Below are 14719 nucleotides of genomic sequence, written 5' to 3'. Positions count from 1 at the left end.
GGTGGGAGGTAATTTAATCAAATCATGGGAGGTAATTTCCCCCATGCTGTTCTCATGATAGTGAGTTTTCGTTAGATCTGACGGTTTTATAAGTGTCTGCCATTTCCCCTGCTGACATTCGTTCTCTCCTGCTGCCCTGTGAAGAGGTGCCTTCCACCATGATTTTAAGTTTCCTGAGGACTCCCCAGCTGTGAGCAACTGTGTCAATTAAACCTCTTTTCTTTATAAATTACCCAGTCTTGGGTATTCCTTCATAACAGCCTGAGAACAGAATAATACAAGCCCTTACCACAGTTCCTATCTGAGGTTCGTGAGCATGGGATAGCTACAAGAGTTCTCAAAATTCTTGAGTTGGGCCTAGGTAATGAACACCCTCCTACAAAGGACAAACTATCATCTCATGTCATTCCCCATCAAGCAAATTGCTAAACTGTCCTTTGCCCAATTAACTCTCCTCCAACTTATGTTAAGATGAAATGGTTCAATAGGACTTCCCCCCAGCCTTTCAGTAACCTCAGCTCTGTTATTAGCATTTGTGGGGCCAGCCCCAGGGCTCCAGGATTCAACTTTTCCCAATTGGAAAGCAACAGTCTTTTGTGTTTTTCCATCTAACAGACAGGGAGAAAGCCTACTGCCATTAGTTTGTATGTCAAGCAGACTTATATTTTCCTGCAGTTTCATGTTTTGAATTTTGAAACAAGTTTTGTGGGTTTTTCTCCCTCTCATATATCGAGTACTATTGCCCAATCCTTCTCATGTCCATCATACGTGTACCTCAATTTTCTGTGACCTGCCAATGGACTACTGGGTATGTTTGGCGAGGGGTGGGGGCAGGAAAATGTTTTGTTGGGGCAGGCAGTTTAGGTGTGCCGAAAGAAGGGGAAAAACAAGTTGAATATCCCTCATTGGAAATGCTTGGGACTGAAGGTGTTTCCAATTTCAGATTTTTTTGTATTTTGAAATATGTGCATATATATAATGAGATATCTTGAGGATGGGACCCAAGTCTAAAGGTGAAATTCATTACCTATTTCAGAAAAACTCTCAAACAGTGTTTTTCCTCTAGATTCCACACGAACACAATACCAACCCAGAACACTTTTGTGTCCAAATGTGTAGATTTCTTCCCAAGAGCAAGCAAGCAATCAATTCTGCAGTGAACACCAACTAGGTATCCTCTAATTCACTTCCGACACAATCTTTCTGGAAATAATATCAGATCCTGCAGGGTAAGGGCTCAGTCCTCAAGACTGCCTCCATCCCCACACCAGTATCAAGTCTGGGGCTCCAGAACTTCTGACCAACTAGTTTCAAGTTAAGGTTCCCACCACCCTCTCTTTGGGTTTAATTTGCTGGAGTGGCTAACAAAACTCAGTGAAAAATGTTTACCAGTCATTTTTTCAAGACAGGGTCTTGCTCTGTCACTCAGGTTGGAGTGCAAACTGAACAGCTGGGACTGCAGGCATGCACCACCACTCCCGGTTTTTTTTTTTTTTCCTAGTAGAGACAGGATCTATGATGTCCAGGCTGGTCTTGAACTCCTGGGCTCAAGCAATCCTCCTACCTCAGCCTCCCAAAGTGCTGGGATTATATGTGTGAGCCACCACGCCCGGCCTACCCGGTTTATCATAAAGGATGTAATAAAGGATACAGATGAAGAAATGCATAGACCAAGGCATAGGTAAGGGGCACAGAGCTTGTCCCCTCCCTGGACAAACCACCCTCCAGGAATCTCTACAAGTTCAGCTATCCTGACGCTCTCCACTGTCCTCATGGGTTTTAACGAGGCTTTATGTCACCATTCCTTCCCCCAGGGTATGGGGTGGGACCTTCTCTGAAATGAGGGCTGTAATACCAGGGCTTTGGGAGGCCAAGGTGGGAGGATCACTTGAGCCCAGGAGTTCAAGACCAGCCTGGGAAACAGAGCGAGACCCCACCTCTGCAAAAAAACTTACAAATTAACCAGGCAGGACCGGGCACGGTGGCTCAAGCCTGTAATCCCAGCACTTTGGGAGGCCGAGACGGGCGGATCTGGAGGTCAGGAGATCGAGACCATCCTGGCTAACACGGTGAAACCCCGTCTCTACTAAAAAAATACAAAAAACTAGCCGGGCGAGGTGGTGGGCGCCTGTAGTCCCAGCTACTCGGGAGGCTGAGGCAGGAGAATGGCATGAACCCGGGAGGCGGAGCCTGCAGTGAGCCGAGATCCGGCCACTGCACTCCAGCCTGGGCGACAGAGCAAGACTCCGTCTCAAAAAAAAAAAAAAAAAAAATTAACCAGGCAAGGTGGCTCACATCCATAACAAGGGCTGTGGGAGTTATGAGCCAGGAACAAAAACAGAAAACATATACGTCACACCACCAGTTTCATATACACCTTATAGACACAGGCTAAAGGTAATTTTGAGCAGTATTTTTCATAGTTTTGCACATGAAACGAAGTTTGTATTAAGTACTCACATGTGGAATTTTCCACTTGTGGAGTCACGTCAGGACTCAGAAACTTTTGGATTTTTTAGCACTTTGGATTTGGAATTTTTGGACTAGGGATACTCAATCTGTATTGAAGGGGTATCAGGAAGCCTGCGACTAGCAGAGAGTGGGACTGAGGTGCTAAGAATGGGATACAGAGACCCAGGGTGAAAGTATCCGAAAAGTTCACACTGGTGTTCACACATTGTGTAAAACATTGATATCTATTTCATATCCTTAGTGCACTGATTTCTAGCACATGCCCTCACTGTTGTATTCTCAACATATATATATATATTTTTTTGTTTTGTTTTGTATTGAGACAGAGTTTCACTCTTGTCACCCAGGCTAGAGTGCAATGGTACAATCTCGGCTCACTGCAACCTCTGCCTCCCAGGTTCAAGCAATTCTCCTGCCTCAGCCTCCTGAATAGCTGGGATTACACGCACACGCCACCACACCCAGCTAATGTTTTTTTTTAGTAGAGATAGGGTTTCACCATGTTGGCCAGGCTGGTCTCGAACTCCTGATCTCAGATGATCTGCCCGCCTTGGCCTCCCAAAGTGCGGGGATTACAGGCGTGAGCCACCTCACCTGGCCTTATTCTCAACATAATTAATTGCTGGTGAAATACTAACCACTTACCTTTTTGGGTCCTGTTTTCATGGGAAAAAACTTTGTTTCTGAGGTGAATGTTTTTCTTCTTAATATTTTTCTGTAGTGTTTAATTTTGTATAGTGATATATTTCTTTTATAAGAAAAATAAAGCTAAAAGAAACAATGTTAAGTAAAAAAAAAAATCCAGGGTTGGAAAGAGAAGAGACTTGGAATGAGGCTGGTGGCTTATGTCTGGATCTCCTTCTCATCCTGGGCCTTTATGTAAACAGGTTTCAAAACTCTCTGAGAGAGAAGTGCCTGGTTAAAACACCACACAACACACCTTGCCTATTTCCTTTACTCAGCACCATTTAATGTATTAAAGAACAGCTTTAAAAAAAAAAAAAAAAACTTAAAATAGGAACTTCACAGTCTCTTAAGAGCTATATATTTAATACATTCACAAGATTTCAAATGAAAAACATATATTATTCACGCTACAGGTTTTTAATTTTCCTTGGACAACACCAAAAACACAGTACTCAAACTGCATGGTTTTTTTTGTTTGTTTTTTTTTTTTTGAGATGGAATTTCACTCTTGTTGCCCAGGCTGGAGTACAATGGTGTGATCTTGGCTCACTGCAACCTCCACCTCCCAGGTTCAAGAGATTTGCCTGCCTCAGCCTACCGAGTAGCTGGGATTACAGGTGCCCATATCCATGCCCGGATAATTTTTGTTTGTTTTTTTTCTTTTTTGAGACAGTATCTCACTCTGTTGCCCAGGCTGGAGTGCAGTGGCATGATCTCAGCTCATTGCAAGCTCCGCCTTCCGGGTTCACGCCATTCTCCTGCCTCAGCCTCCCGAGTACCTGGGACTACAGGCGCCCACCACCACGCCCATCTAATGTTTTCTATTTTTCAGTAGAGACAGGGTTTCACCGTGTTAGCCAGGATGGTCTCGATTTCCTGACCTCCTGATCTGCCCGCCTTGGCCTCCCAAAGTGCTGGGATTACAGGTGTGAGCCACCGCACCTGGCAATTTTTGTATTTTAAATAGAGATGAGGTTTCATCATGTTGGCCAGGATGGTCTTGAACTCCTGACCTCAGGTGATCCATCTGCCTCGGCCTCCCAAAATGCTGGGATTACAGGCATGAGCCACCGTGCTCCGCCTACATGTTTTAACAAGAGGAACATGAACTATCATTTTGACACAAAGGTTAAAAAAAAGGCTGGCTGGACGCGGGGGCTCACACCTGTAATCCCACCACTTTGGAAGGCTGAGGTGGGTGGATCACGAGGTCAGGAGATCAAGACCATCCTGGCCAACATGGTGAAACCCCATCTCCACTAAAAATACAAAATTAGCCGGGCATGGTGGCAGGAACCTGTAATCCCAGCTACTCAGCAGGGTGAGCCAGGAGAATCATTTGAAGCCGGGAGGTGGAGCTTGCAGTGAGCAGAGATCATGCCACTGCACTCCAGCCTGGGCAACAGAGTGAGACTCCATCTCAAAGAAAAAAAAAAAAGACTATTTGTTGAATGTTGAAAGAAGGGGCTAAAATCAGTTGAAATTTTGCAGTAGAAGGAAAACTGTGGAGTGTCTCATTCACTTCACTCTGATTTGAATTTTTTTTTTTTTTTTTTTTCTGAGACAGAGTATCGCTGTGTCACCCAGGCTAGAGTGCAACAGTGTGATATCAGCTCACTGCAACCTTCGCCTCCTGGGTTCAAGCAATTCTCCTGCCTCAGCCTCCTGAGTAGCTGGGATTACAGGCGTGCATCACTACACCTGGCTAATTCTTGTATTTTTAGTAGAAAACGGGGTTTCACCATGTTGGCCAGGCTGGTCTTGAACTCCTGACCTCAGGTGATCTGCCTGCCTCGACTTCCCAAAGTGCTGGGATTACAGGCATGAGCCACCATGCCTGGCCTGATTTTTTTTTTTTTTTTTGAGCCAGGGTCTTGCTCTGTCCCCCAGGCTGGAGTGCAGTGGCGTACTCATGGCTCACTGCAGCCTCCAATTCCTAAACTCAAATGATCTTCTCACCTCAGCCTGCCAGGTAGCTAGGATTACAGATGTGTGCCGCCACACTAATTTTTTAAATTTTTTTGTATAGATGGGGTCTCACTATGAGCCCAGGCTCATCTTGAAGTTCTGGGCTCAAGCAGTCCTCTTCCTTGGCTTCCCAAAGCACTGGGATTACAGGCGTGAGCCAGCATGCCAGCCGTCACTCTCATTTTTGAGCACAGGAATTGTGCCCAAAGGCTAGGATAAGGAATTAAAGATGCCAAGAAATACCCCCAAACATTAATTATAAAAGGAAGACTACACTAATGTTTGTGAAAAGCTTATAATAACATAGAGAAATAGTTAAGTTACAAAGTTAAATGAAAAAGTAGGGTATACAACTGTATAAACAGTACAATCTCAACTATGTGAAAATCAACCAATATATGCCCTAAAAAGGCTGAAAGGAAACAGTTCAAACTGTTAATGTGGCTGTGTTTAAGAAGTATATCTAATAGGGATCTTTTTTCTTCCTCTTTAGTTTTCTGTCTTTTCCAAATGTTTCTCTACTGGGGATATTTTTTTAAAAGCTATTAGGGGAGGAATAGAATAAAAATTAAAAAAAAAAAAAAAAGCTATTAGTTACAAAAAACTGAGTGTGATAGAAGTATTGAATTTGAGTTAATGAATTTAAGTCTAGCCTATAAGAGTTTGTATATTTAGAAAACTATGAAACATTCCAGGCTACTCCATGAATCCACTGGTAGGACCAGAGGTTAGAGGTGGAAGTGCCACCTGGTCCTGCCTGATGAAAAATGCCGAATCAGCCAGGCACGGTGGCTCACACGCCTGTAATCCCAGCATTTTGGGAGGCTGAGGTGGGCGGATCACCTGAGGTCAGGAGTTTGAAACCAGCCCGGCCAACATGGCGAAACCCTGTCTCCACTAAAAGTACAAAAATTAGCCAGGCGTGGTGGCGGGCGCCTATAATCCTAGCTACTCAGGAGGCTAAGGCAGGAGAATCGCATGAACCCAGGAAACAGAGGTTGCAGTGAGCCGAGATGGCGCCACTGCACTCCAGCTCAGGTGACAAGAGCGAGACTCCGTCTCAAAAAAACAAAACAAAACACCCAAATCAATCAGGAATGTCCCATATTTACAAAAAAGAACAGACATACTCACATTTAGCAAAAACTTATTTGCCCATTAATACTAAAATCAAACATGCAGATTTTCTCCTATTTTCTGTGCAGCTGTCAAGTTACAAAAATGCTATTATCACAACTATAGAAAGCCAATTCTAGTTTAGAAATAGTAATAAAACAGCACTTCAACAAGAGTGGACCAAGAAAAGTGCACAACTTAGAAAATTTAAAAAGTGCTTCCTATAAAAACGATTCCCTTTAAGACATTTGTTCACTGTATACATTTTAAGGTCCCCTCTCCCACCCCCCAACAAAAATAGAGGCAGAACCTCTAAGCACTTTCTAACAAAGCGTCCCCTGGTTTGTTCCTCTGACAAACCCTGACTGAAGGCTCATGATGTGGAGGCACTGGGGTCTCAAAGAAGACGAAGACTTGTCCCTGCCTCAAGGATGCCTCAGTCTTCCCAAAACAGGAGGCAGACAAGTCACCAACCATTATGGATGTAGAATGGATGTATTATACATCCATTAAAAGCAGATGCCACTGCCTTCTTAAAATTAAACGATATGCTGCAATTCCCACTGAATTACTTATACAAACCTCCTTACACACAAGCTGTCCTGACTTAATAGGAGGCAAAAATGCCACCACCTTCTCCTGATAAATACTTCTGTAATAGGCAGGCATTAAATTACATTTTGTGATGTTTGCCCCTAAACATCACAATGCCTAGTTAAGTCAGTTAACCTTCTTTTAAGCAATGGTGCCTATTTTACTCTGAGAATGAGACACTTTGAAACTGAGTAAGGAAGCAGTCCTGTATGTAGATCGACTCATCAGTACCATCAAAAGCTGAGATGAAAGAGTGTATGTTTCAACAGAAATCTTCAATCTCCCATCCGTTGATTTGCAATGTGCTCCTGCGTCAGCCGCTCCAGGTCTTTCTGCACATTTGGGTGGTCTTCCAGATCTTCGTAGAGTGACCTGACAATGTCCAGTCTCCTGTAATTCTCAGGCTTGACTAGGCTCCGGACAACCTGGAGGCATCGTTCTTTCAGAGTATACACTGGAAGGGCAAAAACCAAATCCTCAGTGGCAGACTAGGGTCTCAGTACAAGGAATGAGCAAGAGGCTTTGCCAACAGCTACCTTTACTACTGATGGATCTCACTTTAGGTTAAAGAAAAAAAGTGAGTGCATGTATGTGGCAGTGTGTTATACTGATGGCCCCCTATGGACACCTCCTGGTAGTAATTTCACCTTGAAATGGGCTGGGCTTGTGACTGCTTTAACTAACTGAATGTGGATGAAGCAACACTGCAATTCTGGGTCGAAGCCTTAAAAAGGCCTGTCGACTTTTGCTTTTATTCTTTTGAAAGCTCTGAGCCACCGTGCTAGAGAGACCACATAAAGAGGAACAGGCCCTGGCCAGGCATGGTGGTTCATGCCTGTGATCCCAGCACTTTGGGAGGCTGACGTGAGTAGATTGCCTGAGCTCAGGAGTTCGAGACCAGCCTGGGCAACATGGCAAAACCCCGTCCCTATAAAATATACAAAAAATTAGCCAGGCATGGTGGCACGTGCCTGTGGTCCCAGCGACTGGGGAGGCTGAGGTGGGAGGAGCATCATTTGAGCCCTGGAGGCAGAGGTTGCAGTGAGCTGAGATCATGCCACTGCACTCCAACCTGGGTGACAGAGTGAGAACCCATCTCGAAAAAAAAGAAAAATGAAAAAAAAAAAAAAGAGGGACAGGTCCAGCCCCCAGCTGCCAGCAAAAGCCAGCCATACCAACGACTACCACCAGCAGAGTAACCGCCTAGCTGAGCCCAGCCTGGACTACAGAATTATGAACAAAATAAAATGGTGGGCCAGGTGCGGTGGCTCACACCTGTAATCCTAGCACTTTAGGAGGCTGAGACAGGCAGGTTGCCTGAGCTCAGGAGTTCAAGATCAGCCTGGTCAACATGGCGAAACCCCAGTCTCCACTAAAATGCAAACAATTAGCCAGGCTTGGTGGTGCACACCTGTAGTCCCAGCTGCTGAAGCAGGAGAATCGCTTGAACCCAAGAGGCAGAGATTGCAGTGAGCCAAGATCATACACCACTGCACTCCAGCCTGGGTGACACAGTGAGACTCTGTCTCCCAAAAAAAAAAAAAAAAAAAAAAAAAAAAAAAAGGTGGTTTTTGGGGTGGTAGTCACAAAACACATAACCAAAACAATGTGTACTTCGAAAATCTAGTACAACTGAATTGGGTATCCCAATTCCTATTTTACACTCACTGGAAACGTACTCCTTAAGGGTATTCTATAAGGCAAATTTACCAAATTTAACTCAGCAATGCTCATTTTTATATATCTACTTCCTTAAACAGAATCTATGCACACGTATTAGTTTGAATCCTATGAAACCCATGTATTTGGGGGGCTTTGTGGGTTGTTTTTGTTTGTTTGTTTGTTTTCTTTTTTGAGACAGGGTCTCACTCTGTCACCTGGGCTGGAGTGCAGTGGTGTGATCATGGCTCACTGCAGCCTCGAACTCCTGGGCTCAAGGGATCCTCCCACCTCAGCCTCCCAAATCGCTGCGACTACAGGCACATGCTAAGACAGCCAGGTAATTAAAAAAAATTTTTTTTAGGCCGGGCGCGGTGGCTCAAGCCTGTAATCCCAGCACTTTGGGAGGCCGAGACGGGCGGATCACGAGGTCAGGAGATCGAGACCATCCTGGCTGACACGGTGAAACCCTGTCTCTACTAAAAAATACAAAAAACTAGCCGGGCGAGGTGGCAGGCGCCTGTAGTCCCAGCTACTCGGGAGGCTGAGGCAGGAGAATAGCGTGAACCCAGGAGGCGGAGCTTGCAGTGAGCTGAGATCCGGCCACTGCACTCCAGCCTGGGTGGCAGAGCTAGACTCCGTCTCAAAAAAAAAAAAAAAATTTTTTTTTGTAGAGCTGGGGTCTCACTTTGTTGTCCAGGCTGGTCAAGAACTCCTGACCTCAAGCGACCCTCCCGCCACAGCCTCCCTAAGTGCTGGAATTACAGGCATGATTATAGGCATGAGCCACCATGCATCGCTGGTCTTTAGTGAGTTTTTTTACCCACAGGAACATCAGTTTATTAGGGTTTACCCTGATAAAATCATTTGAGCTTCAAACAAATAGTGAAGTATTATACCAATCTTCAATGATTAAAAAAAAAAAAAAAAACAGGCCAGACGCGGTGGCTCATGCCTATAATTCCAGCACTTTGGGAGGCTGAGGTGGGCGGATCACCTGAGGTCAGGAGTTCAAGATCAGCCTGGCCAACATGGTGAAACCACGTCTCTACTAAAAATACAAAAATTAGCCAGGTGTGGTGGCAGGCGCCTATAACCCCAGCTACCCAGGAGGCTGAGGCAGGAGAATCACTTGTACCTGGGATGCAGAGGCTGCAGTGAGCTGAAATCACACCACTGCACTCCAGCCTGGATGGCACTGTGAGACTCTCTAAAAATAAAAACAAAAATAAATATACCTCTGATTGGCACTGTGAGCTTGATTGTGTTAAATTAAAAATACATAGGCCAGGCGCAGTGGCTCACGCCTGTAATCCCAACACTTTGGGAAGCCAAGGCGGGTGGATCACGAGGTCAGGAGAATGAGACCATCCTGGCTAACACGGTGAAACCCCATCTCTACTAAAAAATACAAAAAAAATTAGCCAGGCACGGGGGCGGCCGCCTGTAGTCCCAGCTACCGGGGAGGCTGGGGGAGGAGAATGGCATGAACCCAGGAAGCGGAGCTTGCAGTGAGCCAACATCATGCCACTGCGCTCCAGCGTGGGCGACAGAGGGAGACTCCTCTGTCTCAAATAAATAAATAAATAAAAATAAAAATAAAAATACATAGGCCGGGTGCTGCAGCTGACACCTGTAAATCCCAGCACTTTGGGAGGCTGAGGCAGGCAGATCATGAGGTCAGGAGATGGAGACCATCCTGCTAACATGGTGAAACCCTGTCTCTACTAAAAATACAAAAAATTAGCGGGGTGGGTGGCACACGCCGTAGTCCCAGCTACTCAGGAGGTTGAGACAGGAGAATCGCTAACCCAGTAGGCAGAGGTTGCAGTGAGCCAAGACTGCGCCACTGTACTCCACCCTGGCCAACACAACGAGATTCCATCTGAAAAAAATAAAAAAAATTAGAAGTCACCAAGAAATAAGCCAAAATATCTCATGCTCTACACATTGTTCTCCTGGAGCTCCAGGGCACAATTCGGCCAGGGAAACAAAAGGCATTCATAATTTTACAATTCTACAAAACTAATCTATGATGTGATACTTTAATTTTGCTTGTCTCTTAAGAGCCCAAAGTGCTTTTGAGACACCATAACATCTTTAACACAAAACATACAAATACATCAGTTCCATTTTATTTATGGTAGAGAATAGGATACAAAAAGATTGGATACCTTGCCTGACATCAGGCAAAAATTAAGGACTGGGCTTAATTTTTCAAGTGGCCTATCCACAACAAACAACCTTATCTTTTTAAAAAGTAAAACTGAACATCAATACCTGGCAGTGTGATATTGGCAAAAATAGGCTGTCCGTCAACATTGAGAGATGGCACAAATAATTCAGTTTGGTTAACCAGAAGCCCATCGTGTGTCCCTGCATCTCTGAAGAGCCAAAGGTGACCTATCAGGACAAGCAAAGGTTGTTAAAGAGCCACACTGGTGGCTGGGCGCGGTGGCTCACACCTGTAATCCCAGCACTTTGGGAGGCCGAGGCGGGCGGATCACGAGGTCAGGAGATCGAGACCGTCCTGGCTAACGCGGTGAAACCTCGTCTCTATTAAAAATACAAAAAAATTAGCCGGGTGTGGTAGCGAGTGCCTGTAGCCCCAGTTACTCAGGAGGCTGAGGCAGGAGAATGGTGTGAACCAGGGAGGTGGAGCTTGCAATGAGCTGAGATCATGCCACTGCCCTCCAGCCTGGGCAACAGAGCAAGACTCCATCTCAAAAAAAAAAAAAAAGAGCCACACTGGTCGAAGTCAGGGCACCTATTTTCTCCATTTCCCCTGACCTACACAAAAAGCTAAAAAGCTTGCCTCTCACTCTGCTTAAATATCATACAAAGCCCTTCTAGTAACATTATCTCAGTCAGTCCTCACAACAGATCCATTTATAGATGAGAAAACAGGTCTGAGAGGGCAAGTGACATGCTCAAGGTATAAGACGGTAAGCAAAGAGCACATACTTGAAGCTCCTGTAATCCCAGCTACTCGGGAGGCTGAGGCAGGAGAACCGCTCGAACCAGGGAGTCGGGAGGTTGCATCCGGAGGTTGCATCGGGAGGTTGCAGTGAGCCAAGATTGCACAACAGCACTCCAGTCTGGTGACAGATCCAGACTCCACCTCAAATATATATATATATATAGAAAAACTTTCAAAGGGCTGGGCGCAGTGGCTCACACATGTAATCTCAGCACTTTGGGAGGCCAAGGCCGGTGGATCATCTGAGGTCAGAAGTTCGAGACCAGCCTGGCCAAAATGACGAAACCCCCATCTCTACTAAAAAAAAATTAGCCAGGCGTGGTGGCGCACGCCTCTAATCCCCAATCCTCGGAAGGTTGAGGCAAGAGAACCACTTGACCCCAGGTGGCGGACGTTGCAATAAGCCGCAATTGCGCCACTGCATTCTAGCTTGCGTCACTGCATTCTAGCTTGGGCCACTGCACTCCAGCTTGGAGGGCAAGACTCCCATCTCAAAAAAAAAAAAAAAATTTCAATGCCTCCACATTCCTAGGGGGTAAAATCACCTTTAGAGCTTCCTCTCTCAAGACTCCAGGTCTCAACGCACGCATGTCTAGAACCTCTTACCTAGGATTGGCTAGCTCCTACTCCATCCTGCTCCCTTCCTTCTCTGGGAAGCGCTCCTTAACTGAAACCACACAACCACAACCCCTCCAACTCCGAGCAGGCAGGTAGGTCAAGCTCCCACGTCACACACGGTCGGCTCTTCCGGCGTCAACATGACCCTGGCTTATTCCTGTCAGTTAATGCATCTGTCTGTCTCCCCAGGAGGAATATGTTCTCCATGAGGGCAGAGACTGCGCAGAACTGGCCCACTGGAGTCATCAGGACTGAACAGATGGGATGTTAAAGATGGAGCTTTTCTTTTTTTGTGTGTGAGACGGAGTCTCGCTGTGTCCCCTAGGCCGGATGTCAGCTCAATGCAAGCTGCGCCTCCCGGGTTCACGCCATTCTCCTGCCTCAGCCTCCCGAGTAGCTGGGACTACAAGCGCCCGCCACCTCGCCTGGCTAGTTTTTTGTATTTAGTAGAGACGGGGTTTCGCCGTGTTAGCCAGGATGGTCTCGATCTCCTGACCTCGTGATCCGCCCGTCTCGGCCTCCCAAAGTGCTGGGATTACAGGCTTGAGCCACCGCGCCCGGCCGAGCTTTTCTTTTAGGGGAAAATACACGTGGGGCGGGGGGTGAGAGGAGCCACCTTCAAATGCAAACTATTCAGCCTTATAAAGAATGCTCTGGGCCGGGCGCGGCGGCTCACGCCCATAATCCCAGCACTTTGGAAGGCCGAGGCGGGCGGATCACGAAGTCAGTAGTTCGAGACTAGCCTGATCAACATGGTGAAATCCCATCTCTACTAAAAATACAAAAATCAGCCGGGCGCGGTGGCGCGCGCCTGTAATCCCAGCAACTCAGGAGGCTGAGGCAGGAGAATCGCTTGAACCCGGAAGGCGGAGGCTGCAGTGAGTCGAGATCGCGCCACTGCACTCCAGCCTGGGTGACAGAGTGAGACTCTGTCTCGGGGGGGAAAAAAAGAATGCTCTGACGCTTGCGAGCAGCGTCACCCTGGATATGTCCCGCCTCAAGGGGCCTCAGTTCCCCGTCTGCAAAATGGACCCCGGAGCGGTTGAGGGGCTTCAGCAGACCGTTCTATCGTCCCTGCTGGGTCAGGCCTAAGCGCCGGGCCCGTACCTCGGTAGCTGTGGATGCGGCGGCCCGTGCCAGGCGGCAGCGTTGGGTAGGGCTGCGGCTCGCCGTCGAAGTTGAGCCATAGGGGCAGCACGACGCGCGGGCTGCGGTTGCAGAAGATGACCTGGGAGGGCTCGCGCGAGTTCACCGAACGCAGCACGGGCAGCGGCCGCCCTGCCTCCATCTCCTCCTCGGCGCCCAGTTCCTCCGGGCCGGACTCTTCCGGGCCGGACTCCTCGGCGCCCGACTCCTCCCGGCCGCCCTCTTCAGGGCCGTACTCTTCGGCGCCTGCCTCCTCCGCGCCTTCCTCGGCCTCGTCCCAGTTCTCCGCCCTCCGGGGCATTCCCTCCGCGGCCCGGACTGGACGCCGCGGGATTCGCGGGCCGGACGCGAGGCGGAGTTGCGTGCGCGCTCCCGAGTCGACCTGCGTAGCCTTCGCGCGCGCTGGGTAGAGGATGGAACCCGCTCGAGGACATAGCCGGCCAGAGGCTGTGCGCGTGCGCAAAAGGATCCCCCAGCACCAGCGGCCGTTCTAACGGAGGCGGCGGCTGAGCGGAGGCGAAGGCTGAACGAAGACGAGCCTAGGGCAACTCGTTACTATATTTCCGCTATAAATTTTTTTTTAAATCCTCTAAGGTTTTTTTTTTGTTTTGAGACAGGGTCTCACTCTGTCGCCCAGGCTGGAGTGCAGTGGCGCGAGCTTGGCCCACTGCAGCCTTGACCTCCGTGACTCAAGCGATCCCCTCGCCTCAGCCTCCCGAGCAGTTGGTACTACAGGCGCGCACCACCATGCCCGACAAATTATTTTTATTTGTTGTTTGAGACGGAGTATCGCTATGTTGCCTAGGCTGGTCTCGAACTCCTGAGTTCAAGTGATCCTCCTGCCTTGGCCTCTCAAAGTGCAGGGATTACAGGCCTTAGCCACTGTTCCTGGCCGACTAACTGAATTTTTTTTTCTTCATGTCAGACGCGCGATGTGCCGCCGTAGTAACAAGGTTCGAGGGTGGCACATCTCACACACACAGGAACACCCAGTCATCAGGCTTATAAACTACAAAAAGTCAGCTAACTGAATTCTTACAAGGCATGGGTGATTAGTAAAGAGGGAAAAATAATTAGACCTACTATGCGCAGAGCACTCTGGTGGAAATTGGCAAATCAGATATTTACTTTAGGGCAATTAAAACTACAAACATAAACACTCATGACCTTTGTTCATTTTACAAATGTTTATTAAGGCCTTACTATGTACCACCTATGGTGGTTAAGTGTTGAAAATATTGTAAAAATCGGTCATGTTTCCTGCTTTCACTGTACTTCAATAAAAGGGTCATACGGCAATCAATCACACAAATAAAATTGCAACTATGGCCGGGTGCAGTGGCTCACACCTGTAATCCCAGCACTTTGGGAGGCCAAAGAGGGCTGATCAGGAGGTCAGGAGTTCGAGACCAGCCTGACCAACATGGTGAAACCCCATCTCTACTAAAAATACAAAACTTAGCCTGGCGTGATAGTGCG

General features: G+C 47.4%; 1 protein-coding gene and 1 non-coding gene across 9 annotated transcripts; both read right to left on the bottom strand.

Annotated features, from left to right (window-relative positions):
- Positions 1 to 3420: 3420 nt before the first annotated feature.
- VHL (von Hippel-Lindau tumor suppressor) lies at positions 3421 to 13600 on the bottom strand. 8 transcript variants are annotated; one of them, XR_013414120.1, is made up of 6 exons: positions 13202 to 13600; positions 11461 to 11617; positions 10777 to 10899; positions 10308 to 10381; positions 9635 to 9706; positions 6260 to 7291 (listed from the first exon to the last, which is right to left on the bottom strand). XR_013414120.1 is itself a non-coding variant. In XM_077993424.1 (5 exons), the coding sequence occupies exons 1-4, from the start codon at positions 13539 to 13541 to the stop codon at positions 9665 to 9667; spliced, it is 579 nt and encodes a 192-aa protein (XP_077849550.1). In that variant the 5' UTR covers positions 13542 to 13600; the 3' UTR covers positions 5404 to 7291; positions 9635 to 9664. The 8 variants fall into 8 exon arrangements, 5 of the variants coding, with proteins under 5 accessions (XP_028700273.1, XP_028700276.1, XP_077849550.1 ...); XR_013414119.1 differs by lacking the exon at positions 9635 to 9706 and having other exon boundaries at positions 5404 to 7291; XM_077993424.1 differs by lacking the exon at positions 11461 to 11617 and having other exon boundaries at positions 5404 to 7291.
- Positions 13601 to 14159: 559 nt separating this feature from the next.
- Positions 14160 to 14261, bottom strand: LOC114676628 (small nucleolar RNA U13). Its single transcript, XR_003727677.1, has one exon. It is a non-coding gene; the product is annotated as a small nucleolar RNA U13 (small nucleolar RNA).
- Positions 14262 to 14719: the final 458 nt, after the last annotated feature.

Source organism: Macaca mulatta, chromosome 2 (assembly GCF_049350105.2).
Source record: "Macaca mulatta isolate MMU2019108-1 chromosome 2, T2T-MMU8v2.0, whole genome shotgun sequence".
NCBI lineage: Eukaryota > Metazoa > Chordata > Mammalia > Primates > Cercopithecidae > Macaca > Macaca mulatta.
This window is presented reverse-complemented; position numbering and strand designations above follow the sequence as displayed.